Raw genomic sequence first — 27,026 nt, 5'->3', positions numbered from 1 at the left:
CACTGGGACGCATGAAGCCCATATTTTATACCACAACCTCCATCCCAACAAAATCTATTAAAGACCTGATTTAACCTGGCAACAACTTTGCATCAAAGCTTAAATTATTTATGCTCTCTAAATGTCTACATGAATTTAACAGCTACTTTAAATGAGTGTAACACCATCCGTTTCACAGTACATTTTCTTCCAGACGTCGCGTAAAATATTATATAACCAATGAACACTGAATCTTAAGCAGGTGCATTTTTTTAAACCCGTAAAATGACAGGTTGGGAGGTGTTGCACTTCAAATAATCAATGATTTCTACAGAAGGAGAAGCAAATAAATCAGAGGGCTGTGCAATGGTGCTCGTATGCTCAATGTTATCGGTGAAAACGTGGGTGTTTGTTGGGGTACTTCAACGTGTTTTTTTCCCCCTTGTCGCTCTGAAGGGGCTGAAAACATTAGAGTGATGTTGCGTTTGAAGACAGACGGAGGAAAAACAGCAGAAAAAACAGGAAAAAGAGAGGAAGAGGGAATAGGAAAGGAGGTATAACACTGTAGCTCAGGGGGCTTACTAGTGTGCGTTCAGCGCGCTTAGATCCAAGCCCCTGCTGAAAGACAGAAAAAGTGAGATATCAAACAACTCAGGAGTGATGGAAGGGAAAAAAAAAGTAGAGAGGTGTAAGTGAAGAGAAAATGAATGCTGTTTTTTTTTTCTCCGCGCTGCGTTTCAGTCGAGCGAGGGACGACCTTGCTGGTGAGAGCACAGCGCTTTCCTCTCTTTTAAGTCCCACTCACTCGCTCAGTTTCCCTTTGAGGATCAGCCAGAGGGATCAGCAGAGGAGAGAGAGAGAGAGAGAATGATGGAGGCATAGAGGAAGACGGAGGGAGAGGAGACGAGCGGCAATGCATGTGGAAAACAAGAGGGGCGCGGACGGGGGTGGAGAGACATACGACCGAGGAGACAGGAGTTAAAAACTTAAAAAGATCAAGCTAAGTGATGGATAACCATACAAGACTCGGACTGGATAGTATTTTATAGATCCTTAAAGAAAAATAATGTTGGAATATTTTCCATATATGTATATATATATATATATATATATATATATATATATATATATATATATAAGCTGTTTAATTCTCAAGTTTGAAGAATGAAAAAAGAAAACTTTTTAGAAAGAGAAACTTAAATACATTGGTAAAGACTGTCATCTATATTACACTTCACTTTCAGTCTCAAGTATTTTTATAAAGTAGATATTTCTGATCACACTTTGTTTTTTTGCATCATTGGTCTTCTTGATCAGCAAGTACATACAATGTTAGTCCAAATGCATTTCCTTGTGCATGCATAGCATGCTTGATTCTGTTTTAACAATCTCAGATAAAGTTTTAGTCTTTTGCAAAGGGAACAAAAGCTTGACCTGTTAAGAGCCACAAACGAGCATGATGTATGTAATGGATGTTTCCTTGAGTTTAGTTCAATAGCCAGACGCACTGAAATTATGGCTGGGTTGCCCAAAATGATATGGCTGAGGATCGGATCAGGCTTTCTGTGGCGTGTTTTTAACGTGTCTACAATACATACAGTACAGAGGGTAGGTGTGTTAACCTACTTATTCAAGTCTAAGTAAAGGAGTAGGTAGTAAAGCCCAACTTCAACAATACAACCATACAAACTATAGACTCGGGCAGGACTATATAGGAAAGCATGAGACACATTAGAATTTTTTTAATTCATAAAAAACATTTGTAAATCATGCACTATTATTAAGTGTTTGTCTATTCCCAAAAAAATACAACGCAGTTTGTGGTTGTAATGTCGCAAAATGTGGAAAGGTTCAAGGGACAAACACATCTGGGAGACTCTGTACACAAATACAGACTGACAGAAAAATTGCAAAAACGAAGCAGCTCCGAACATTTTAATGCCGAGTAGATGTAGCTGATATGACACCCTGCACAAACACCAAAGCTGAGACAGTCTGTGAATCTGTCACTTGTTACAGTCACAACTTGATGGAAATGCGGATTGATTTAAACATTTTCCAAATCTGTTTTGATGCAATTTTTTTTTCTTCCCTCTTGGCTTCATGAGATACTGCGAACATTTGTGATAACTGGAATCGACGCCGAGCCTCTTGAACGTCGATCAAATGCTTTGCTAGAAAAACACAGACGTGTGCAGGCGCGCTGCAGCAAATGAGTTTTCCTCTTCAGTGGAGCCAATGCAGAGATAATGGGCAGCTACACAGGAGCAAAGACTAACAAGGGTCAGCGGGGACGCGGAGGGAAGCTAACAGGGTTACACATCTGCATAAATACAAATATCTGTATGCTAAATAAAGAAGCGCCCTCAATGGATGCAACACTGATACCAAGACTCACAAATACGTTGCGGTCTTCAAACAACGGTGAATACGACTTCATATTTTTTATTTTTTTGCCCTGGGTCATGAATTAACACACTCCCACACAGCTGACAAAAAAGGTGCACAAAAACATGTAGCAGAGCATATTCATGGATGGCCTTGATATGCATATGTGCAAATATCACGAGACAAAGAGGCAACATTAAGCAGGAGGAGAGGGTTGGGAAAATGGGAGCTTGGCTCAATGAAGCGCTCTTAAGCCCCTGCATTTTGTGATGTTTCTGAGAGGGTTCGTTTCCTCTCCTCCTTTATCCAACCCCCCGCTGCTCCGCCGGCAACCACCCCTTATAGCTCCCCACTCTCTGCCGCCTTCAGCCTCCCTCGGTCTGCTCTCTGCATGATGCTGGCAGAGTACAGACTCCAACGCCGCTGAAACGGCGTCGGTCTGGTCACTAATGCCCATATGCATACGTTTTCTGTCATTTTAATACGGCTCTTCACGATAGCCTCATCAATCGACATGTCCATTCAACCTGTGTTACGCCTCTTAAAAGCAAGCAAATCAATTGGTCAAAAGATGGAGAAAAGGCAGACAGATATGTCTAAGACATCATAATGTGGCTTGGCTTTATTCCTGCATGTGCGCGACCTGAAATAATTGAGGATTATGTGGGACAGTCAGTAGGTAGGTGACCTTTTGTGCCGTGTAATTAGCTACTGCATGCGGATAAGGTCCTGTTCATGTCATCATAATGAAGAGGAGAATCAGCTTTGTGTGTGTGTGTGTGTGTGTGCGTGTGTGTGATTGGGAGTCATTTATGTTTTTCTCTTGTATTAAAGTGTAAATGTTACATTACCAAAAAAAAAAAAAAAAAAAAAAACACGCACACACATACTACATATTTTTAAGTTTAAGCACATGAGAAGATTTTGTAAAACCTTTTAAATTAAATTTATGAAGCAGGAATAGTGTCGAGATAACAAAGGTGATTTAGAAAAGCTGTACACCTAAACTACTGAATGCAGTTACGTTTTGGAAATGAAACACCTAAGTAATAACACTGGAAATGCAGGTGATTACTCTATTAAATAATAGAGTAACCAATGATACCACATCAGTGCCATGCATGAAATGTTACATAATGGGTCTTAATTAAAAGACCCATTACCTTTAAAAGGACATTTATTTAAATTTTGAAAATAAACTCAAAGATAAAGCACCGCCTGTTGACATCTTCTATAGTTATACATGCTGTAAGGTGAATATAAGGCTAGATTTAGTTTTTCATTGCCACTGTATTTTGCCAAGGACATTCATGTATCTAAAAACATGAATGGGTGAATGAGCTATTACAAGATTTGTTATTTAGACAATAGGTCAGATAGCTTTGTTTCCACTTCAATAATTCATTGTGCTCAGGTGGGTCAATCTTCATCAGTGCAGACAAAACATCTGCATAACATAGCATGGAAATAATATTATTAGTTTCACTGCAAAATAAATTCTGAATGCTACTGTATCAAATGTATATGGAGGTGATGCTGGACTATAATTTATTTAAACCTATTTTTAATGAGATCAGAACAAATGTCTCTTTTTAAGGTTAGTTAAAATTACCAAAAGTATTTTTGTTTGTTAAATGTCACAATAGATTATTCATTCATGTCTTCAAAATCAGAAGTTTTACATACAGAATGATTACTAGCTCTACAAAATATGAAGGCGAGCCTAGATGATGATGTCTTGGGTATAGAAACTTCTGATTGGTCAACTGACACATTTAGGTTAATTGAAAGCACACCTGTGTATGTGTCTTGGGTTCACACACTATCTTGTTAGACATGATTGGAAAGTCAAAAGAAACCAGCCAAGATATCAGGAAGAGAATTTATAGAGCTGCACAAGTCTGGTTCATCCTTGGGAAGAATTTCTAGATGCTTCAAGGAGCTGCATTCCTCTGTTCAAACAATTATACGCAAGTACAGACATGATGGGAATGTCCAATTATCGTACTGCTCAGGAAGGAGACACGTTTTCTGTCTCAGAGATGAATATATATTTTGGTCGAACATGTGTAAATTTACCCAGAGCAAAAGCCAAAGATCATTGAAGATGCTGGATGAAGTTGCTAAGATACTGACATCATCCACAGTGAAACGTCTCTCAGTGAGGAGGAAGCCATTACTTCAGAAGAAACAGGACAAAGATCTTCATCCTAAGGTCTGATGAAACCAAACTGGAACTTTTTGGCCATTCTACTGACTGTTACATTTAGAGGAAAAAGGGGGAAACTTGGAATAACTGGAGTAAGGGAGTGGCAGCTTCCTGATGGGAGGTTGTTTGTTATGGGTCTTCCAAATTAATAATGACCTTAGCAAACAGCCAAAGTGGTTACAAGGTGGTTTAAAGTTATGTACAGTGTACCATGATCTTATGTATATGTTACAGCATGACTGAAGTCAGTTTAGAAACTCTTCACTGGAATAAATACTTTATAAAAGAAAGAAAATTACTAATTCTTGGTATTTAAGAGAGTAAATATTTCACACAAACTGTTTGTTGCAAGTAATGTTGGTCTTTGAGAGTCAGATACTTTCTTCCCTCAGATTCATAAGTCTTTACTGGATTATGGACCGATTCTCCTCTACATGTTTGCAAAATACATAATTTAAAAGTGGGAAAGCTGTGTCAGTACAGTAAGAGATGATTTCACTCATGAATCAACCTGTCATCCTGGTTCTGCAGCCATTGATGTTGAGTCTGTGAACCCAAATTAATGAGTTTAATTCTGGCTTCTCTAGTTGTTGCTCTTCCCTCTGCACTTGAGCCCTTAACACTGTAAAGCCACTTCTTCTGTGTACTCTGCCTCCATTAAAAATAAAGAGCTGTTCAATTTTACAAGTGGAATATTAGCTAAATATCCAGTTCAGACTGCTGAATATTGAGCAAAAGAAAAAAAAAACAACACTTTTGGTCTTGATCAAAGCTTTAGAATCGTTGAATTTTTGAAAAATGGACAATGCCTGCTTTTTCTCTGTCATAACGTTTGCAAAGAAGACACATTTTTAAACATTCTTCCTGCAGAAACTTGTTGGTGAAACAGCATCTTGAAGATGCTATAATGATTATACCCACGTTTACATGGACCCATTTACTTGCATATAAATGTTCTTGTGGTGACAGTTAATGGGTAAAAAATTTCCACAAGAAATGAAAGTTTTGGCCTTTGTGCAAAAATACTATGCGAGGTCGAAACCAACCTCTGAACACACACACAATCACCATGGTGACACTTTCTAGTGGTAATATCATGCTGGGAGGATGCTTTTGTTCAGCAATGAAAATAAATTTGATCAGAGTTGATGGAAAGATGGATGGAGCAAAATATAGGACAAACCTGGAGAAAACCTTTAGAAACCTGGCAGGAAATGGCTCTAAATACAGATAGAATGACAGGGGAAGTCCATATGTCTATCATATAACACTCCAATAAATCCATTTAAGTTTGGGGTTTTAACTTGACAAAATATGAAAATGCTCAAGGAGTGTGAATAGTTTTGATAGAATTTGGATTACCCAAAAAATAGAAGACAACTTGGGCTGTTTGTGAAAAATGTAGATTAATCTTGCTCCAGACCAATTTGAACCTTTTTCATGCCTGTGTGTTGCACCTGTAGACTTAAGGCTGCAGAATGTAACTTTCATACAAAAAAAAAAATAAATAAAAAATAAAATTTTATTTTTACATATTTGGAAAGGTTCGACAATGTAAAAAAGATAAAAAAAGATCAAACAAGTGTGGAGAAATAAAAAGGAAGATTAGATGGAAAAGGGAAACTGTGGAGACAAGGATGTAGAAAAGAATGAAAGACAGGGTCAGACAGAGAGTAAGAAAAAGCAGTGGTGGTGGGAGAAGAAGCATCTTAACCTGGTGTGACGGGGCGTGTGCTTGTAAATAAACATCAGTCTGAGATTATTCCGAGCATGGACGGCCAGACCGCGAGGCCCTGAGGTAAGAGTGGGCCCATACCTGGCTCTCTCTATCAAACACACAAAACACATCTACCCATACAAGGACACTGTGCTGAGAGCAAAGCCAAACTGGAATACTGCTGCAAGCATGCAAACATGATAAAACCAGAAAATGGAGGCATATCCCTCATTTGGGACATTAAAACACTTGTTCATGCACGTATAGAAACGCAAATCTGTCTCGACTACCACACAAAAGCAATAAAACGAGAACAGACAAATGCATACACAACATGTAGCAAGAGAAAAAAAAATACTTTGGATACACCTGCAGCAGGCAAACAGCTTTTATAAAAGTATTAAACCACCACCTGCAAACACAGACATGTTTTACAACCCAGATGTGTGCAGACATCTAGTCATCCCTGGTTGACACAGACTCTGTGTCATCCATCCACTTTTTCCATTTTCACTTATAGTCTTTAGGAAAAGTGACTAATGAGTTCAGACGGGAGATTATCCTCAGCGACATAATATGATGCAAGATGTTCAACTTGCTCACCGTAGCTTTGATTCTAAAAACCAGAGGGACTGACGAGTGAGAAGCACAGAATGACTTCCTCTCTCTTTACCAGCTTTTGAAGTGAAGAAAACATGTAGCATGATAATCTTAAACCAACTAGATCAGATAGACAACTAAACTGTGATCACAGTTAACAGATAATTCTCGATAGAACTGTATGAAAATAAATGACGGATGGATGAATTTACTTACTGCTCGATGCTTGGCGAGAGGTAGAGTTTTGGGAAGACCTGGGTAGCTTCAGCATCCTCGAAGCTCACTGAGAGAAGAGCCACATCCTCTCCTGGGTCCAGTGCTGTGTCCTTAGGAAAACAAAGAGAGGTCAGTAATGTTATTTGGAGAATTGGAACCAGAACATTATATTTTGGGTTATGAAAACGAGGCCTGGTGAACACTAGTGCTGGGCAGCGTTTGACAACGTTGCAAATCAAATCATATCTATTTTGGATTTTGTCTGATTCAAAACGGTTGCACAGATTCATATATAGACATGCAACCCCACTAATTGGTTCAATGTCGAACCTAACCACATACTTTTCATAATCATCAACGAGCTTTTGGTCTAATTCTGCCCAGACATTTGAGAACCTGTCTTGGCAGGATTGGGGAAGCTCGTCCAAACTGGTTGGTTTATTGCCTTGACCGAGTTTTTAAGCACCACCTAGAAAATGTTTGGTTTGGGATGGTATTCCAGCAGTTTGGTCTGGTTTATCAGGCTAGATGTTGATTTGAGGTTAAGGTGAAGAATTTGAATGTAGTCGTTCTACTTCATTATCTCCCATCTACTTTCTGAACTGCACCAGGAACACAGGCAGAATAACAGCCCCACAGCAGGACACTATCATCACCATGCTGTAAAAATAGTACATTGTTATATTCTAAAGCCACAGTGGCCAAATAGCACAGCCTACATGAGGTCAAAAATTCAACCAGAGCAATAACAACGTATCAAAGAAATATGTCCATTGCTAAAGTGCAAAGTATCACCTGGATTTCGTAATTATTGTGTCAACAATAAGCGCATCACATTAGAATCATTACGTTTCCACCAATACTTCTATAAAAGCATGAAAGTATTACAGAACATCTGTATTCTCTCAGATGTGGAGCAAACAAGACTGAAAACGGCCCATTTCATTCCTTTATTAGGTGCCAAGAGTCCTGAGATCTGACAGCAGCTAAAATGCAGGTGACCTATACTTACAGCACCTGAATACATAATTTGCAGAAGCAAGGGGAGGACTGAGGCTGCCACTGTTGCTATGCTGCTTTTCAGCACCGTCACCACTTAGCCCAAAAGAAAGATACAGTAAACTGGATCCAGCAGTAAAAAACAGGAATACGATGACAAGTGTGCATAGAGTGTGTTCATATGGCCAAAACAAAAAAATGAACAGGAAAGACACCAGTGGAAACATCTGTTTTGCTTCATGCAGCATTAGCTTCAACAGCTGCACCATAAGCCTGAGTTTATGACTGCGAGTACCAATCAAATCGGCTGTAAGATGGATGCAGAAGCCACCCGGAGCTGCTCCCTGTGAACATCATCTGTCTCTCTGAGGTTGTAATTTCTACTTCTGTGATGTTTTTTTCCTGGAGCATGGCTACTGCTATTAGGGCAATTCCACATCAAGTACTATTCTGGCCTCCCTCTGCCATCAGAGGCTCTGCAGCGTTAATCAAATGTCTTACAGATGGTTTGAACTCATCCATTTGTTATAATCGTTGCTTGCCTTGGTGAGAGGAAATCTAACCACCATACACGATGGACGGAGCCACAATGCAACCAGTTTGCTGTGAAGACTATTAACTAATCACACGCTTTGGTCTGCTGATCCCAACATCTCCTCCTGAACTAGACTGGAAGTAATTTCGTAACAGTTAATTTGATGATTGTTTAATCAAAGAAAAGGATAATTAACCAGATGGGGATAAAATCAATAAGAATAGTTGGAGCCCCAAGTGAAAGAGATGTGGAATGAAAAAATGCATTAATTAGCAGAATGATTATTTGTAGAGGGAAAAAAATGGAGAAATATCCAGATATTTAAGCTCTGCTGAGTGCCATGCAGCCTGCCCCATCACAGCTGATACATTAGCGTCTACAGACAGAAGACGAGGGAGGCCGAGGAAGACGGCATCCAAAAGTGTTGCCTGATGAAATCAGCTCACATCAGTGCAGTGTGCATCAGTAAACAAGAACTGCTCTCTGCCTCACAGCAGCGCTGGGGGCTTCTCTCGCTGACAATATGGGACAGATAGGAACAGGCATGGTAAAGTGTGGCCGGGGTAGGGAGTGGGCTTTGGGAGAACATTGGTTTGCTCCAGTTTGTAGCTGTCATGTCCAGTTTCATCTTCAGAGGTGATTTAATGGATGCTTTCTTTGGACTTAAAGAAAGTAAACAGATGGATAAGAACCAACAGGAAGGTGAGAGGGCCAGGAAACGGGCACAGGACAACTCTGGACGGGAAGCGGCGGGGCTGCCCCTCGATTTGGTCAGACCGAAGGCGCTGATGAAGGGCGAGCCTCTTTGTGGAGTGATTCAGACTTATCTTGTTCCAGAAGACAGCGAAAAGCTGTCACAAGTCACATTGAATCAGCGAAACAAACAAACCAAATCCAAAGGCAGACCCTTAAACTTTAAGCTGATGCCATTCTAAATTAATGTGCTGTCCAGAAAGCTGAACTAAGCAGACAAAAATAGTTGTTCTTGTTCAGTGGAGTCTGACAATACAGAATAAGCTACTTTTACAACTTTTGCTTGTAGGTTTCTTTTTTTTTTGTACAGCACATACCTAAACAGAAAATGAGAAACAACAGCTGAATTTCAGTGGTATATTTTGTGTTTTTATTTAATATTCTGCATTTTTTTAAGCGTAAATACAAACTTTGGGCAAAAGATATGCCCTGTTGAATCCTTATCGACAGGTAAACATTACATGTCAATGTTAGTGATGAGGTCCCAAAGGGTTCTGGTTTTGGGACGGAACATTTCATCCAGAATAAAATCTCCATTGATAAGCAGATCACAGTCAATTATATGTCTCTATGAGCGTCAGTCATGTCAGACTCTGGTTTCTAATGGCGGAATAAAAACAGTTCAGTTCTTGTTTAGTGAAGTCCTAACAATGCAGGACACTTTATGTGACCCTTCAACTTTTGCTTGGAAATGCTGGGAAAGAGCCAGGGTTTATAAAAAACAAAAACCTTTTAGGATACATTTAATCCAGTTAAAATTAAAATTTATAATTAGATTGAAAAATAAATTGAAAAAGTGAGACATTTTGTTGTATAGAGTGGCTAATCTTTGTCAGCTTGTCTACCCGTTTCTTCAATATGTACTTCTGAATAAAGCTCCACTGATAAGCAAACGATTCTCAGCTACATTTATCTAAGAGAGATAAAAACAATCAGCTATCACAAACACGTCTAAGATCTAAAGATGGAATGGAGTGCCAGTTGTGACACTGCATTCAATCCAAATAAGAGACTTATCAAAAAGTAAGTCTCTTATCAGTATATTTCAGAAATTATGAAATCTTCTGGGCACTTGTCTCTCACAGGCCAGATAAATGAAATCCACATCCTCTAGGTAGCAACTGGTGACCTAAAAATCTGACTGAGAGTTTTACCTGGAACTTTATGAAGGAAGTCCATCTATTTTGTGCAATTCAACACAACTGCTGGTAGAGAAACAAACCCACAGCAAGATGTGGCCACTACCATACTTTATAGTTGGCACAGTGCTACACAGTGACACTTGGCCAAAAATCATCACCTTCACTGCTCCATACATGCTACTCACCTTGGTGACCCAACATTTAAATTTTTTAGGTGCCTTTGACATCTAGCATATGACAGAACCAATCAAGGACCCAACGGTACCTAAAAACCTTCTTGTATCACCAGTGCAGTCTTATTTGTTCATAAGTTTTTTGTTTTTTTTATCAGCCACTTTCTATGTAATATTTTGTTCATCTGATTTTTGAACTTGCAAGTTGTATGAGGAGATGTCAACTGCTTCCAATTGCTACAATCAGACAAGACAGTGCAGCTGTTCAGATGGTAATGCAGGAAACTGGATCCACATGTGTCTTAAAAGATTTTAAAAATCTGACATTACATGCTGTTTCAGGAATCGCTGAAGAATCACAAATAAAAATCACTGAAATATACAAGTTATTGTAGAAACTCAAATGTTTGTTTCTTGGGTTCTTTCTCTACACGTAATGACCCAAGACAGAAAGACTTAAATACCACTTTTAAAGTAAATTAAAGTGTAGGGAAGCAATTCAAATGATTTACTTGACAGTTGGTTTTGGTTACGGAATATACAAAGTGCTGAAAGGATGCTGTTAAATTTTGGTGGTTATTTAGATGTGTTTTAAAACTCTGATGCTTTTCTTCTCTCAAAGCTTAACGGACCCATATGAGAGACGTGTGGAAAAGTAATCCGGATGCTAATGTTGACCTTTCAACCTCCTTGCCTTGAAACCGCTACTCGAACTTGGAAAGAAAAACAGACTCTAATGAAAGGAAAGGACCCCAAATGCCCATTAACGTTTCTCCCCTCATAACAAATTCACTTGAGGATGATCGAGTCAAAAGGGGATGTTAAAAAAAGATTCTGCTGCAAAAGCTACAGGCTGGACTTTAATGAAGAGACTTTATTATTGGTAAGTAATGAGCACTGAAATGGAGGAGTGCATCCTGTACTGCTAATGTTTCGATGTCGAGGCAGTATTTACTACGTACCCTCAAGAAGATGACTCAAGTCTTCAAGGACCGTCTTCAAGGGAGGAATTGAGAAGGACGTACATGGACGCAGAAGACAGAGGAAGCCTCCCAGTCAACCCTCTTCACGTGTCCACCACCCAACATCCTCCTTTAATCTTTAAGCACATGAATGCGCGCACGCGCACGCACACACACAGACACACACACACACACACAGACACACACAGGCTCCCTTCCCTCTGCCTGTCCTTGTGCCTTCGATGTCCCGGCCTCTGGCATCTCCTCAGTGTCGTTGGTGACAGGTTGGAAATGTGACAGCTGTCCTTATGCCGGACCAAGTCTGGCCAAAGTCACAACAAACACACACATACAAACACGCTCATCAGCGATCGCTACACACGCAAGGCCTCCTTCTCCAGGGCTCAAACGGAGGAGGTGAGGGCACTTTGTCCGCCTTCTTCGCCCAACTTTAAATGTCATGCCTAGCGTAATGGGGCAGCTTGACTGACAGCAGGGCTGTTGTGTGAGGACATGTCCAGCTTCAAGGCGAGCAGCTTTGAGTGCTGCTGTACATATGCTGGACACTCTTATCCCCGCACAGCTGTCTCATGGCCACAAGAGAATTGTGAAATTACAATAACAGATCATCAACGATGACAAGGTAGAGATAACTACCTAAACAGATCTCTTGCCTTATCAAACAGGAGTAATCAATAAATTTGAAAGAATATTTATATTTTCTTTCTGCTGTTCAAACCTATCTTGTTTTATTGACAATGACAATTATTCTAATCTTAATAATTGTGGTTTAATGACAAATATTACTACAGTAGGCAATAGTAGATTTCACAGAAAGACGAGTTAGGAAATAATTTTACAATTCCTACTCCCACAGTGTCAAAATCAGAAAAAAACAATAAGTGAAGAAGAAAAACCGGTGAGGACAATTGTTCTGACGGGAGAAAAAAAAAAAAAAAACTTGGATATTCAACCACAACTTGAATGGAGAGCACGCATGTAGAGCCATGAATCAAATTTAATTTAATTACAAACCAAGCGCCTAGGACTGGTTCTACACAAAAAGTTTCATGTCAGTGAGAAACTAAAGGAGACAAGGTTGGTCATTAGTATTTTACTGACAGACACACTACATACTGATGGTATAAACTAATTGAGAAACATATTTATTACAGTTGTGGGTCCTTTGTTTGCAGGGAGGTGTACTCCGTGAATCCCATTAATCCTACTTTCTCCACCTCACTGTAGAGAGCTTGCATAAACATGTAAATGTGGCCTCAGTGTCTGAGGGAAACTAACGCCTTTGTCTGTCTCCAGCAGCCTATCAGCTCATAAACTCATGCTGGTAGATAATTAACCAGGGATCTCTGTGTTGCTGCATAGTTGAAGCCCGTGCCAGGGATACATTTTGACATGGGGACAAAAGACCAGAGATTAAGGAGCTCCACCTGGAATCAAATTGGTGGACCAGCACCCAAACACACCTTAACATTACCCAGTCGCTGCTGTCACGAAAGCTTAGTGAAAAGGGTGTGCAGAAAGCCTGAACAAGGTGCATGCGTGCTACTCTCTCTTTCTGGACAACATACGGTATTATACTACGTGATGTGGAGGCAGGATTGAGCTAATTCTGCAGGCTATGGCCACATTTAATGTGTTGATGAAGATGTAAAGATTTTTCTCCCTTTAAAAGCAAAATTAGAGTTACTAGACATGTTTTAGAGGTCAGTCTGAGCCTGAGCCTGGCCCTGCCCCTCCCCACACACTATGCTCCCCATGTCCCACTAGGTTGGCGCTGCCCCTTTCTCTTAGCATGTCAACTAAGTTAAAAATTTACAGGACAGTGTTTATTCCTTAAAGGTGTTGCCATTAATATGCATTTACCCTATGGGCAGTACAACTCATGCCCACTTCTCCCTGTATCCTGTTAGTTTGCCGTCACAGGTCCCTCCACGTGGTAACTGAGAGCTGGGACTCCTTTAAGTTACTTCTTACAGAGCATCTTTCAGGTCAAACACATTTTGAACTCTTTGTATTGTAACATATCTGAAATAGACATTTTGCAACAAAAATGGCTCAGCTTTTAAAATAAAAGGTGCTAATACTGCCCTGCTTACTGCTTTTCCTAAAAATACCTCCCCTAGCAGAACAGTCGGAAGTGACCAGAAGTGACATAACTGGAGTGGACCGTTCCGGACTGTGCAGATAAAAACATTGAACCAGGAGGAGGTGACAGATCGTGAATATCAAATCAACTACAGATTTATAATAGGATGAAATTAACAGAATCCTTATTGGCATTACAGCCATCAAATCATTGTAATTAAGAAACAGCTTTTTCCACGTTTCTTCTGATTTATCTTTGGTTATGAGCTCCAAACCTTTGAGGTTCTTGTCATCACCCTACTCTTTATTTCCCTTCACAGATTCAAGTCAGGACTGTATGGGACATTCCAGATTGTTAATATAACTTTCAATCTTAACTTCCATTTGTATTAAGTTATTTAATTATGGGCTTTTATTGTACTGTAAAATATGACAACATTTCAAATATTGTTAGCAGTAAAATCTTGGTTTGTACAGCCAAATAACACCAATAGTTCAACTTTAAAAACATAAAAAAACAAAAAACAACACACACAAAAAACAAACAAGCTCTCCAGTCCTTAGTATGTAAATTCAAAAAACAGGTATGAGGTATGAATAAACTATTTAAATAATGATCACAATCCTTATATTTTAAAGACACAATTTTACGTAATTTTCAACATAATTTCAGACCTGTGGTCATTTACATTCACTTTTTAAGTGTAAATAAGTGCCGATGCATGTCTTTCTGCAAATGCTCGTACTTATTATGACCTTTTTGGTGAGTCATTCTAATCTAATTTCAAAATTTTAGAAACCTGTAGTAGCAGGGAAGAGGTTAAAAGTGCATTCTGTTGCAAAAGCATTAACCAATGAGTTCTCCACCCTAAACGCTCACGAGTTTTGCATTCACTTCATGGAGATATGACTGACCTCTGTCACGAAGTCACAAGCACTCTCCTCCCTGTTGATTTCAAGCCATCTAATACATTAGGATCAAAATGGTATAGCTCATATCTGAGTAGAAATACTGTGTAATGTGATAACTGAACTGGAGGTCAGTCATGCAAAGAGTGCACGTAGGAAAATATGCTCCACTGTGCCATGTTTCTCATGTTTCACAGTCAAAATCGGCTTCATTTAAACTCCGGTACCGACACAATTAGGCGAGCTGGTGAAATTTTCCTGTAACACGCGTCATAAGTGTGACTGGGGCCAAGTGTAAATGATAGCGTGTCACTGCAATGATCTGGCCTGCGCTGCACAGCTTGTGCTAAGAGTGTGATAGTGGGGCTCAAAGCCACAAGGGTGACTCAAAGTATGTGACATTGCATGTGTAAAATTAACGAATGCATATGGTATGTTCATGCTGATGACATAATACAGAGTGAGCCATCAGTCGACTGCCTCCTGATTTATACATCATGGTTCCAAGATGATGCCAAACATCTTAAAATGTATTTTTCATACATTTGCTGTACTGTGGAGCAAATGATTCAACTATCACACTTGTTTCTTTGCTGCAGTATTTCTGAGGCTGATGTTAGAGACTACATTAGGTTCAAAAGTGCATGTTCAAAGCTGTTTTCATCCATCCCACTTACTAGTAATGAACTAATCCAAGCCTAACTGGGATGCAGTGTTGGTTTTAAACAACCAGGGTTTGAGCTACTGCAAAAATTGGAGCATTCAAAGTACAGTAGTTAGAGACAGATTATGACTCCATGGGTTAGGCTTTGGCTGGGCTCCTAGGATTTAGGTTACTTTTCCCCCACAGTTGGGTTCAAAATGGACTCACAAAAGGAGCCTTATGATGCAAGATTGTTTTTGCTCTCTGGGTGATGCATCTTATTAGTGCTTTGTAAAAACGTTTCCTCGACGTGAAAAAAAGCTGAGCAATCCCTCAAAACCGAAGGTGAATCTTGGTCTCAAGCAGTAGAGTTTGGGTTTTGAGTTGACGTCCTGTGTCAATTCTCATTTCGCTCTAATAAATGTGACTGACAGCAGACAAAATATGAAAAAATATAGTTACAGTAGAAAATTAAAACATAAGTCACAGTGGCATCTTTTTCTATTTTTTTTTTTGCATCCACATAGCCAGGAACTGTACATGTGTTGCTATTTTTTAATAAAAAAAGCTATCTATGTTGGGGATTGGAAATTCATGATTTATTTTCTTTTTTTTAATCATTAAAGAGAGGAAATAATGTATAAATCCATGAAGAATAAGAGTCCATTTATAGCCAGGCTAACATTAACTGAATTAAACACCATGTGTTTGCTGTTCTAGTGGGAGCAAAGATGTATAGAAAAATAACCTGACGTGTGCACACTGCAATCTTCATGCCCGTGTATTTATAAGTGTTATCGTGTTTATCATTTGCAAGTTAAGTCAACTTCTCCAGAGCAAGACCAGTGAGGCTAAAGGTATATATACTTTTTAAGTGCCTGGTTTGCCAGTAACCACTCAAGCCCAAAATCAGCCACCTGTTGGGTAATCGGTACATTCCCACTTCTGCAAAAAACATCATAACTGCTGTATTTTGCCTGAAAGACCTATTTTAAAATGGACTGCAATTATATTACCCAGAAACAATTTGATGTGCAGTCTGGATGACATACCATCTGCTGAAGCAGACACATTCAAAGGGTGTCTTCAAAAATGTCTCCTTTCAGGTGAAATTATGTAAACAACGACTCCATATAGTAAGCTTTCAGACAACATGAAGGTTGATCCAAAATCAGTTAACTGTTCAGTGCAATAAATCCATGTCAAAGTTGCTTGTAGCTTGAGTTTGGTCCACATGCAAAGATACTCATGCCGATATTTGACTTGATTTTCTTTCATATTGTTTTTTTATCCCATTGAAGACATCTCAATGACCACAAACTATTGCCATTGCTTCTTCTTCGTCAGCCACGTTATCTTACTCTGAGCTCATGTTTAATCTTGAGGTTTTGCGAGGTTTCCAATCTGACATCTAAATGTTTGTGAGTGAAATCTGTCCGTGCATGGTGTGTTGTCTTTGCCATGCAGCTGGATATTACAGGTTACAGTACCAGTATTTGTATTGTTTATTGTTATTTTATTGAACTACTAAATCTAAATTAGCAAGTTTTTTTTTTTTTGCATGAGACGACTGAAAGTATCACATGAAAAAAAAAAATTAGTACAATATGAAAATTCAAACCTGCATGGCCTGCACAACTAAGATTAAAACAGTCATTATCCACATATAGAAAATACATAAAACTGCCTCCCATAATTATTTCAAGAGTAGTTGGTACCTTTATCTGTGAAAATCAGTAGAATATCTTGTTGAGGCAGGACTTAAAAATTCTACAGATGCTCTCCCTACAATCGAACTGAGCTCGAGCTATTTTGCAAAAATATAAATGTCATAAATGGCATAAATGTCAGGGTCTTAATGAACTGAACTTAAAGAAAATGCTTTAATACTGTAAAGTCATTTTTGCAATATATTTAAACAGATTTGCAGATACAGGCCTTAGATGATCAAATAATACTGGTAAAGTTGCCAATTGTTAAATAAGCTCTTCAGTTTATGAAAAGGATTACCACAATTATGAGTCACTTCAGAAATTATGTTGATTTCTAGACATTTCTGCAAAGGGGCAAATACATGCATATTGCATCTAAACAACAACAACAACAACGATAACAACAACAACAACACCTTAATAGCTTAATGACTTTATCCCTGATTTTATTTTCCACTCATTGTAAACTGGTCAAACAATCAGAAGATAAACTGTAGAGGATCAGAAGGAATAAAACATACACTTATTAAAGGAAAAAAGAAACATATAGATAGCACACAACTTGTTCGAGAGCGCGGGCGGAAAGTAGGCCATATGGAAGTAATTCCACGGAGAAGTGTGCGGGGGGTGTGGGGTGGGCTGAGGTTTGGAGAAGGAGGTGGGGGTGTGCTTGGGCTATACTCCTGAGATGGTAAAGCAGGAAAGTTCTGATGCTCGGCTGGGGGTACAGGCAGGTGGGTGGGAATCTTCGTTTAGAGATGCAGTGTGGGTGGTTATGGGAAGCGGGGGTGGGCGTTGGGGTTGTGGGTTGAAGATATGCAGAGGGAGACGGGAGACGAACATGACCTTTGGTTTGCAGGAGTCAAACTGGGGTCACTGGAGCATCGGGGAATGGATTTGAGTTTGGTGATCTCTAATAACCCCTCCTAAGGCGGCGGTTTCTCTCTAACAGCCTCGCTCATATGAGGATGCTGAGGTGCTCTCCATCATCTCCCTAAAGGAGATTGTTCTCCCCTTTACTCAAAAAAAGAGGTAATGGAAGCTTTTAATGCTGCACATGTTGAAAGGCATGAGCGTTTGATCATTTCCTGATATAGAAAACAGGCACTTTATTTTTATCTGCGAACAGGGAGGTAAAGAACATCGATAATACGGTGGGTTTTTAACAAGCACACACTGAACTCTATAAAACACTTTCAAATTAAAACAGCCTCTTTATTGTGAGTCCTCAAAACCACCAAAAAAAAAAAAAAAAGAAAAAGAAAGGGAGAAAAAAAAGCTACGCAATCCAACCAACGTATCGCCTGCGGTGTCATCATCATCAAGGTGAGAGCAACTGAGAAAACATGTGCCCCGAATGCATGACATCATTGTGCAACATATGACTCAGATACAGTGAGGAAACTGTTCATCATGTGCAAACAATTATCAATTCATCACCGTCAGAGCTGTTCTGTGGTATTAGTCACCGCATATGCTCCCACACCTAGCTACGATATGATAGAGCAAGACTTCATAGGCCAAACGTGTCATCGGCGGGATGAGAGTGTGCCGAGGTAGTGAATGATGAATTCTCACTTCTGATGAGAAATCCGTAGTCAGGTTCAGGGATGCATAGCAAAAGGAAATTGGTAGCGCGCAATGGGGAAAGCAAAGCAAAAACGTTTCTGTTCTATTGAAGTACCTAATTTTTTGCTCAATGATTTTGCACATTATAAGGAAAACAAAACGCAGTCATTCACTATAAAACATCGCAATTGATGTACCTGCTCTGGCTTGAATTTTTGGGGGAATAAACTTCCCTAATGAAAAACATTCTTTTCAACATATCAGTTTTATATGGAGAAGCAATACTGTTAAAAAATAAGGTTAGAATCAGAAATAAATCTGTTAAGAATATATTTATTCTGTTGCACCATTAGGAGCAAAAATAAACGTCTGATCAAAATATGAAACATAAATTATTAACATTTTTTAGATGTTATAGTTTATCTCTGCCCCATTATTTTTTTCTTTATGAAGACCTCTCTGTTTTTACAAAAGTAAATTTATTATTTTCTGCAGCCCTTTTATTTTCATATTTTTCCCTCACTAATACATATATATTTACACATTTTTTACTAAACATATTTTTCTAGATACGTTTTCTTGTCCTTTTAGTCTAGATATTTTCCCCACCAGCAGAGTTCCTTGAGCCCATTTATTCCTATCTTTTCGTATCTTTACATCGATTTCTAAGACTATTCCTATATAGAGTGGCCGCTCTACATTTAGACTACACACCGCCCCTCATCTTTCTTTTTTTTACTTTCTAAATATATGCAGCTATATATTTGTAAAAAACAAAGTCTAAATAAATATGTCTAATAATATTCACCATAATAATATTTTTTAAAAAGTAAACTGTTATTCAAGGAAGGTTTTTGTCCTGATTAAGAATTAAGTCTCTATAACTGTCAGCCCGATATGTTGCTTTAATATTTCTCATAGCATTTTAAAATTAAATTAATTAATTTAAAATTAAAGCCCCATAAACAGGAAAGTTATCTAAATCAAAGGCTTATTTGATTTAGGTATGACCCTAAATAAAAAATAATCCTAAATCAAATAAACCTAGGAAAAATTTTCTTTTTTTTCAAGATGATTGTTGCATAAATTAAGAATAAACAATTCACACATATCACTTACATGTACTGTTGACATATTTGGTAAATATTTTAGACCCATCTTACCGGGCTCATCCTGCAATACTTGAGACACTTAATATTCCTGTGTCATATTTGTTTCAGATATGTAAATAACAGTTAATTTCATATTTCTCATCAGTAGAGTGAGACTCTATCTAATAATCTGAGTGGCCTGTAAAGCATAGATATAAGTCAGACAATTTTAGCCACTGACAGTGACAGAAGTTTGTCAATAGGCTCAAATATCAGACTGAAAAACTTTCCAGGGTTCAATCAGACTTGGGTAGGCCTTGGCCAACCTTTCAGCTCCACTGAAAAACAAAATCACTTAACTCTGAATGTGCTTTTGGTTTCTTTAGGCCTGTTTTTACAGGTCACCCTTGTTTTGACTTGACACAGCAAATCCCCTTTCTAGTCCCCAACCAACAGTTTTTGTTTTGACAAAAGAAACTGCTGGTAACAACCCTGCAGCCCTTTTATTTCCATATTTCTTCACTCGCTAACCTATTACACATTTATATGTCCCACTTCCTACTGATAAGGTTTTCTAAAAAAAAAAAAAAAAAAAATAAATAAATAAAACTGAAACTTTAGAAAGTTTAAGTTCAGTTGAAAAATAAAACCAAATATTTCTCTACTTGTAAGTTGTTTAGTGTTTTTCCTTTTTAAGTGGGAGATGACAACAGGTCTTCTTTCAAACAGTTCCAGCCCAGAGCTGCATTTCTGGGTAATGAGGCATCCTTTACGATTTTAAGGAAATCCAGACATGGTTTGTTTAGAGGAAACATAAGCTCAGGCAGTTTATGAACATAACCTTGCAGGAATATTTCATGTTGGACCTGATTTTCCTGCTTTTGCCCAACAGAACGCTGAAGGAGATGCATATCAAACCACATAACTTCACACCTCCCACTTCCTACTGATAAGGTTTTGTGAAAAAAGAAAACTGAAACCTTAGAAAGTTTAAGTTCAGCTGCAGAGAAACAAAACTAAATATTTCTCTACTTGTAGGTCGCTTAGTGTTTTTCCTGCATGTGGAAGTTGACAACTATCCATCCATTGAAAATCTAAAACTAAAACAGAGTGCTTAAGGAGTTTACCAGTAATAAATCTGTCATAACTTCAAATATTTACATTGGGCTCTGTGGGTGTTTCAGGGCGTGGGCACCATCAGCCACAAACTGATATTTACAGGAATGCGGATCATAAGCTTTCTGCTTTTCATTCACGGCTGTTTTTTTATTTTTTTATTTTTAAATTTTAGGTGCTGGTTGCAGCCCATTCAGCTGTCCTCATGCACAGTCACATCTATTCCAGGTAATACACAGTAATTCATGATGACCTCACTCTCCTCATGACCTCAGTACCCTGCTCTATTTATATAGCAATGAAGAATTATGAGAGTGTAAAAACGGTTTACTTATAGTGACTTATCTGAAATCTCAACCTGAAATCTCTTGTCAGTGTTACCAGCAGAGGACCGGAGGTTCTACACAAAGTTGCTCTCACTTTACGTTTTTGTCTTGGGTGCAGGTCCAGTGCTGCCAGTAATCACTAAACCCACACAGCCACGCTAAGTTTTAAACACCTACAAGTGGCAAAAACATGTTTGGAAGATTCAGGGGGAAAAAAAAAAAATCCTCTTTCCATCAAGAAAGCTGAATGAAAACAATGCACTGCAAATAAATCTCGCTCTGCAATTTGATGAGAATTATGAGTCAACGTTTCTCCACCAGTCTTAAAACACTTAAGATAGAAAAATGGAGAACACAAAAACCTGAATCAAACCATAATGTGTTCTTAAAATTGGAGGAAACACAAAATAACTGCGACTGACTTAAGACCTGTGAGACAGGATACCAGTGGATAATGGTTTTCAAAGCTGAAATCTAAAAAGTGCGGAGTGCACTTGAATTTAGCCCCATTACTCTGATACACCTAAACAACATTCAAAATTGAGTCCAATGAAACAAAATTTTCATTTTTGTTTTATTACTTATGAAACAAAAATTAGGTGACTAATTACTAATTAGTCACCCTGTTAGCAAATAGAAAACAAATACCATAAACAAACTTTTCCCAACTATGAGAAATGGATAAATAGTAGATAAGCACAAAGGGAAATCCTGGAAAAAAAACCTAGATGCCATGTACGATTTGAGACCAGAATGGAATTCCATCTTTCTGTAAGGCGGTGAACCTAACCGTGCCATCAGAGTTACAATTGGTTTAGATTAAAACATAATTCAGGTGTTCAAATGACCTTGACCTATATGTACTTGAAAATATGACTTTAAAATTGTTGTATATTCAAGAAAGAAAGGGTAGAAAATTAAGGCTCTAAAAGCTTAAAGACGGTGTAGACATATCCAAAAAATAAAAAAAATGCAGGCAGTGGGTTGAATATATATGCACATCCCACATTTTTCATACTTTTATTTCTAAAGGATTTTGAAAACTATCAATAATTTTCCTTCCACTTCACATTGATGAACTACTTTGTGTTGTTCTATCACTGAAAATCCCAATAAAATATGTTAAAGCTTGTGATTGTTAGGTTCCAAGTACGTTTGCAACGGGCTATTTATAAAAAGTGCTGTCTTCCAGAGCAACAGGTGCTTTTTCAAAGATGCCACAGTGTTTGCTCGCACGCACAAATGATTAAAAACATAATTCTGCCCTTGATGCTGAGCTGAAAACATCACTTTCTTACACGTGACTACACAGGTGCCCTTTGATTTCAGCTCTTTGGACACTGCATGGCTGCACTCTACTTTTCCTTTGTCACAGCCTGAAACAAAAGTAAGATGAAAGGATTTTATCATTAACAGAAGCAGTTTAATCCAGACTCCCTTTAGCGTTTTCATTGTGAGACAATTTCTCAAAGCAGAACAAAGCCAGATGTTACCGCACCTGGCAGTGATCACAGCAGGCTCCCCAGGTCTGCAGGGCTCGTGAAGGAGACAAGTCAGATGCAGAACTGGACCTCCAACAACGCTGGTTGGCAGATCAGTCAATTAAAAATAATAAACAATGACTTTAAGTAGTTTCAGTGTCCTTCTCTGTGATCATGGCATACAAACTTCAACATGTGTTCAGGTTTTATGATCCAAAAGTGGAGAGAATTCCTTAAAACAAAGAGTTTTAAAGCTTAAACACAGGACTTTCATGCAACTAGAAATATTCTCTACTTTTCTTTAAGTGACACGTAGAATGGATTTCTCTCTATTTACTTATTAGCTGAAGTTCATCTCTTAGTGGTGGGTTCTCTAAATAGCCTAACCGATACTGCACATGGATTTACACAAAGAAGCGATTCTTTCAGAATACCACTGCGGAGATCATAACACCGAGAATCTGCAGCAATTATTTCAAGCAAAATTGTTAAAAACCAACAAGGGAAGGTTAAAACATTCTGCAACAGAGCTGGAGCTGAGACAGCTGATGTGCAGAACTGCTGCATCACCTGCCAAGAATGTCTGCCAGAAAGAGACTTATGATCTACCAGTTAGCATCAATGTGCCTGCAGCTGTCTTCCAGCATAAACCATCACCATCATACCACTCAATTTAAGTCTCAAGAGGCAAATATATCCCTTCACCCTTTACCCACAAAGAGAGAAGCTGTCCGATTTACTGTTTCTATACATACATTAAAATAAAATATGCATGCACAACTACCATATAAGTCATATAATGCTAAAATTTAAAGCAATTATGTTGTCAGCTAAAACCGTGTAGATAGTGATTAAAGACCACAGCTAAACTTATTGTTGCATCATGTAACTGCTGCTTCATTATTTCCTGTACTGTCCTTTGGTTTTGTGGGTGTTTAAAGTGCTCCATAAATAAACTTGGTATAGTATAGCTGGATTTGCCATGTTGGCAAAAATCTTAAACTTACAGCAGATCCTGTGTGCTTGCAGTGCTGCTGTGTGAAAAGGTTTGCCCACTTTTTGAGATAAAAGATTAAAGCAACTCAGTTTGTAATGATGAGGGTATTTTTTTAGCATTACCATTAATGCAGCCCTAATAGCTACTTCTACTATGACTATAGAAGACATGTATTGGAGTTATTTTAAATAAACACAGACCGACATAGTATTATTTCTTAAACCTCAAAGAGTCAGAGGAACAACACTTTCCAAAAGGGGAAGTAAACGTTTAATGTGTTTCATGGTCCTCTAACGATGATGAATTTTAATAATGAAGAAAATTAAATAAATTGGAATTTATTAAAGCCAACCAGTTCTTGTGAGTACCGTCTTTCTTGGGAGTGTAGGTGTTCGTCATATAAATATGTTACACATATGATACACATATGGGTGACAGAAAGCAATAAGGTGTGTATTGCAGATAACTTGGTGTAAGGGTTTAGAAAGACAAACCAGCATAAAATGGGAAAATGTATAGGTAAATATTAGTAACTGTTACTTCTGACTGCCACTTTGATTTTGATTTTTTTAATGACAGTAGGACTCTAAAGTTTCAAGTGTTTAGGGGGTAGGAGTTTATAAGTTCTCACTTCTTCCTACCCCATTTTGAGCATGATATGTTAACTGAAACAAAAAAATCTGTATTTTCTCTTCTTTCTTATGCACTTCTTGTTACTGTGCACTATTTTATTTTTATATTTGTATCATGTTCGAATATCATGTTGCCAAGCGTTTCAGCCCAACCTGTTAACAGATCTGTGGCAAATATCAGAGTTTGGGAGGAATTTTGCAGGCTGGGATGTGAAGGTATACAAATTCATCTGGACAAATATTTTTAATTTGGATTTGAAACACCAAGAGAAGTCCTTCCTCTTCTCACTGACATCAGGGTGAGGAATGATGATCCTCCTGTTTTGCAACTGCACAAAGTCTCTTGCAACAGAGACTTTTCTGTTTGCTGTGTCAGCAATCTGCAGAGAGTAATGTGCATTTCCTGCCATCAGTTTGGACAAAAAGCTGCTAACCATATTTGGCGATATTTTGTAATAATTCCAATTGGAAACCAGCTATTTGACATTATCTCCAGGCAAAATTGTTAATCACAAATCTGCAATAAAGAAGTAATTTCTTGAGAAAAAAAAAAAAAAATATATATATATATATATCCATTTGACTTCTTCTGCACTTTCACATACGATTTGAGTTTCAGACCTTTTATGCCTGACATTTAAATTCATCTTCAAGAGCACACCAAGCTATAATACATCCACCGTTTAAAAGCCACATAATTGTTTATCTGCATGGAAGCATTGGCTGGCCTTTTCAGATTTCATTCGCACACTACATTAGTGAAGCCCAAACTGGCAATTACTTGCCGATGTCTTTTGGGCAACTTGCTTTCTGAATAAATGCCACATTCTCAGTGTTGCGCGGATATCCCATCAATCAACAACCTCTTTCCAAAAAAGTCCAAATGAGGATGTGGCTTGTTTAAAGAAAAACATTTCCAATATGAAAAATTGGAAATAGATTTGTATTTGGAGTTGATATCAGAAGTAGTCCAGAGGAAGCACAGCTCCAGTTTCTGGAAAAAGTGACATGCAAATTGACAAATTAAATGGCTTCTATGAGGTATAATAGTGCATCCCAATACAAAGAATCACTGTGTAAAAGTTAATCCCAGTAGTTCAATTCAAAACATTAGAAAAGAAATGGAATATTGTACACGACTAATTTAATGTAGATGTGCTGTATAGTATGCACACTCAATCCTAGGTTGGGGCTCCTTTTGGAGGCAATCCAGAAGGAGGTTCTGGTGACGCGTAATAGCAGATGAGTCTTCAGCAAAATCTAAATAATCATCTCTCTGAAGCTCGTCAGCAGAAGGATACATGAAATGTTCCAAAATGTCCTAGTTTACAACACTGCTGACTTTGCACTTGATGAAACACGAAGGACCAACACCAGCAGATGGCACGGCTTCCCAGATTTATGTATTAAAAATAATTATTTTTAATACCTTTTCCGCCCCCAGTTATTGATCTTTCATAATTTTCTTATTTTCAGAGGAACTGAACTTTAAGTTTTCTTCAGCTGTGAGCTATAATAATCAAAATTAACATAAATAAATGTTTGAAATCCATAATTATTTTGTATTAAATTTGTACTCTCTAAAATGTGTTAGTGAAATAACTAAACTTTTACTGATATTCTTAAACATTGTGATGCACCTGTACATAAGAAAAATTTAAAGCTTAAACAAGAGCTGACATCTACTTGGTCTCTGGAAAAAAAAATAGTCCTGTGAATTTTAGGTCCATTACAGACATAAACATAAACAATACTGACTCAAAAGGAGTTGAATTTCTAATCTCTTGCTTAAGGGAATCTTAAAAAAAAAAAAAAAATCTGAATTCAGATTTATTGTTAATTCTGCAAAACATAAGAGAATTAAAATTACATTTCTTCCTAACCCATGATCAGTGCTACATCATGAAAGACAATCACAACAACAACAAATACTAAAAATACGTTAGTAGTGAAAAAGTCTGAAGAGTCTAAAGCAGCATACTTATAAAGTGTGTAATGCTCTCTTTTTGAGAACATTCAGCATTCGCACTGCCTGGGGAATAAAGCTGTTTCTTAGTCTGGTTGTGCTGGTATGGATACTTTGAGTCGGTCCATGTGTGCATGATATGTTCACTTGTCCTTTAAAAAATGGATTTCTTAGCAGTAACATCTGTTCCTTCTGACTGGTCACAGCTGGTCAAGCTTAAAATTAGCTGATGCTCAATCCATCAATGTGCCCCTAAGCCTTTTGTCATTTGTTTTATTGCTCATAACAAAAACGTTATAATTTCAAATTATAATATTCTACGCTAACACTTTATTTGAAGGGGGGTGAATAAGACTGTCATGACACTTTCATAAACATGACATAACGCCTGTCAGGAACATGAATAAGTCTTCGTGAATATTTATGACTGTTGTCATAAATCGTCATTCGGTAAATTATGACTCTTTTAATACAAAGTTGACATTATTCAAAATGTCTGTTATGACAACTTGACATTAACCAATAAATCATTACTGTTTAAACTTTACCTTTAATAACATAAAGTTACCTAATTTTTAAAGTGAAATCAGTAATTATTTTTTAACAAATTTATATCAGTAATGATTTCTTGGTTAATGTCAAGTTGTCATAACAAAGACATTTTGAATAATGTCAACTTTGTATTAAAAGTGTCATAATTTACCGAATGACGCTTTATGACAACAGTCATAAATATTCATGACGGCTTATTCATGTCATGTCAGTCTTATTCACCCCCTTCAAATAAAGTGTTACCTATTCTACT

The 27,026-nt window shown here is 37.9% G+C and overlaps 1 protein-coding gene across 1 annotated transcript in view; it reads right to left on the bottom strand.

The window, feature by feature from the left end:
• babam2 (BRISC and BRCA1 A complex member 2) overlaps window positions 1-27,026 on the bottom strand; it is a 79,726-nt gene that overhangs the window by 15,514 nt on the left and 37,186 nt on the right. The window contains exon 7 of the mRNA XM_015006488.2: window positions 7,110-7,219. Within this exon, the coding sequence (XP_014861974.1) occupies window positions 7,110-7,219 (110 nt within the window). The remainder of the gene's footprint in view (window positions 1-7,109; window positions 7,220-27,026) is intronic.

The sequence above is a fragment of the Poecilia mexicana genome, unplaced genomic scaffold (assembly GCF_051168715.1).
Source record: "Poecilia mexicana isolate PSO_F unplaced genomic scaffold, ASM5116871v1 scaffold_22, whole genome shotgun sequence".
In the NCBI taxonomy this organism is placed as follows: domain Eukaryota; kingdom Metazoa; phylum Chordata; class Actinopteri; order Cyprinodontiformes; family Poeciliidae; genus Poecilia; species Poecilia mexicana.
The sequence above is the reverse complement of the archived record's forward strand: the minus strand, read 5'-3'. Positions and strand labels throughout refer to the sequence as shown.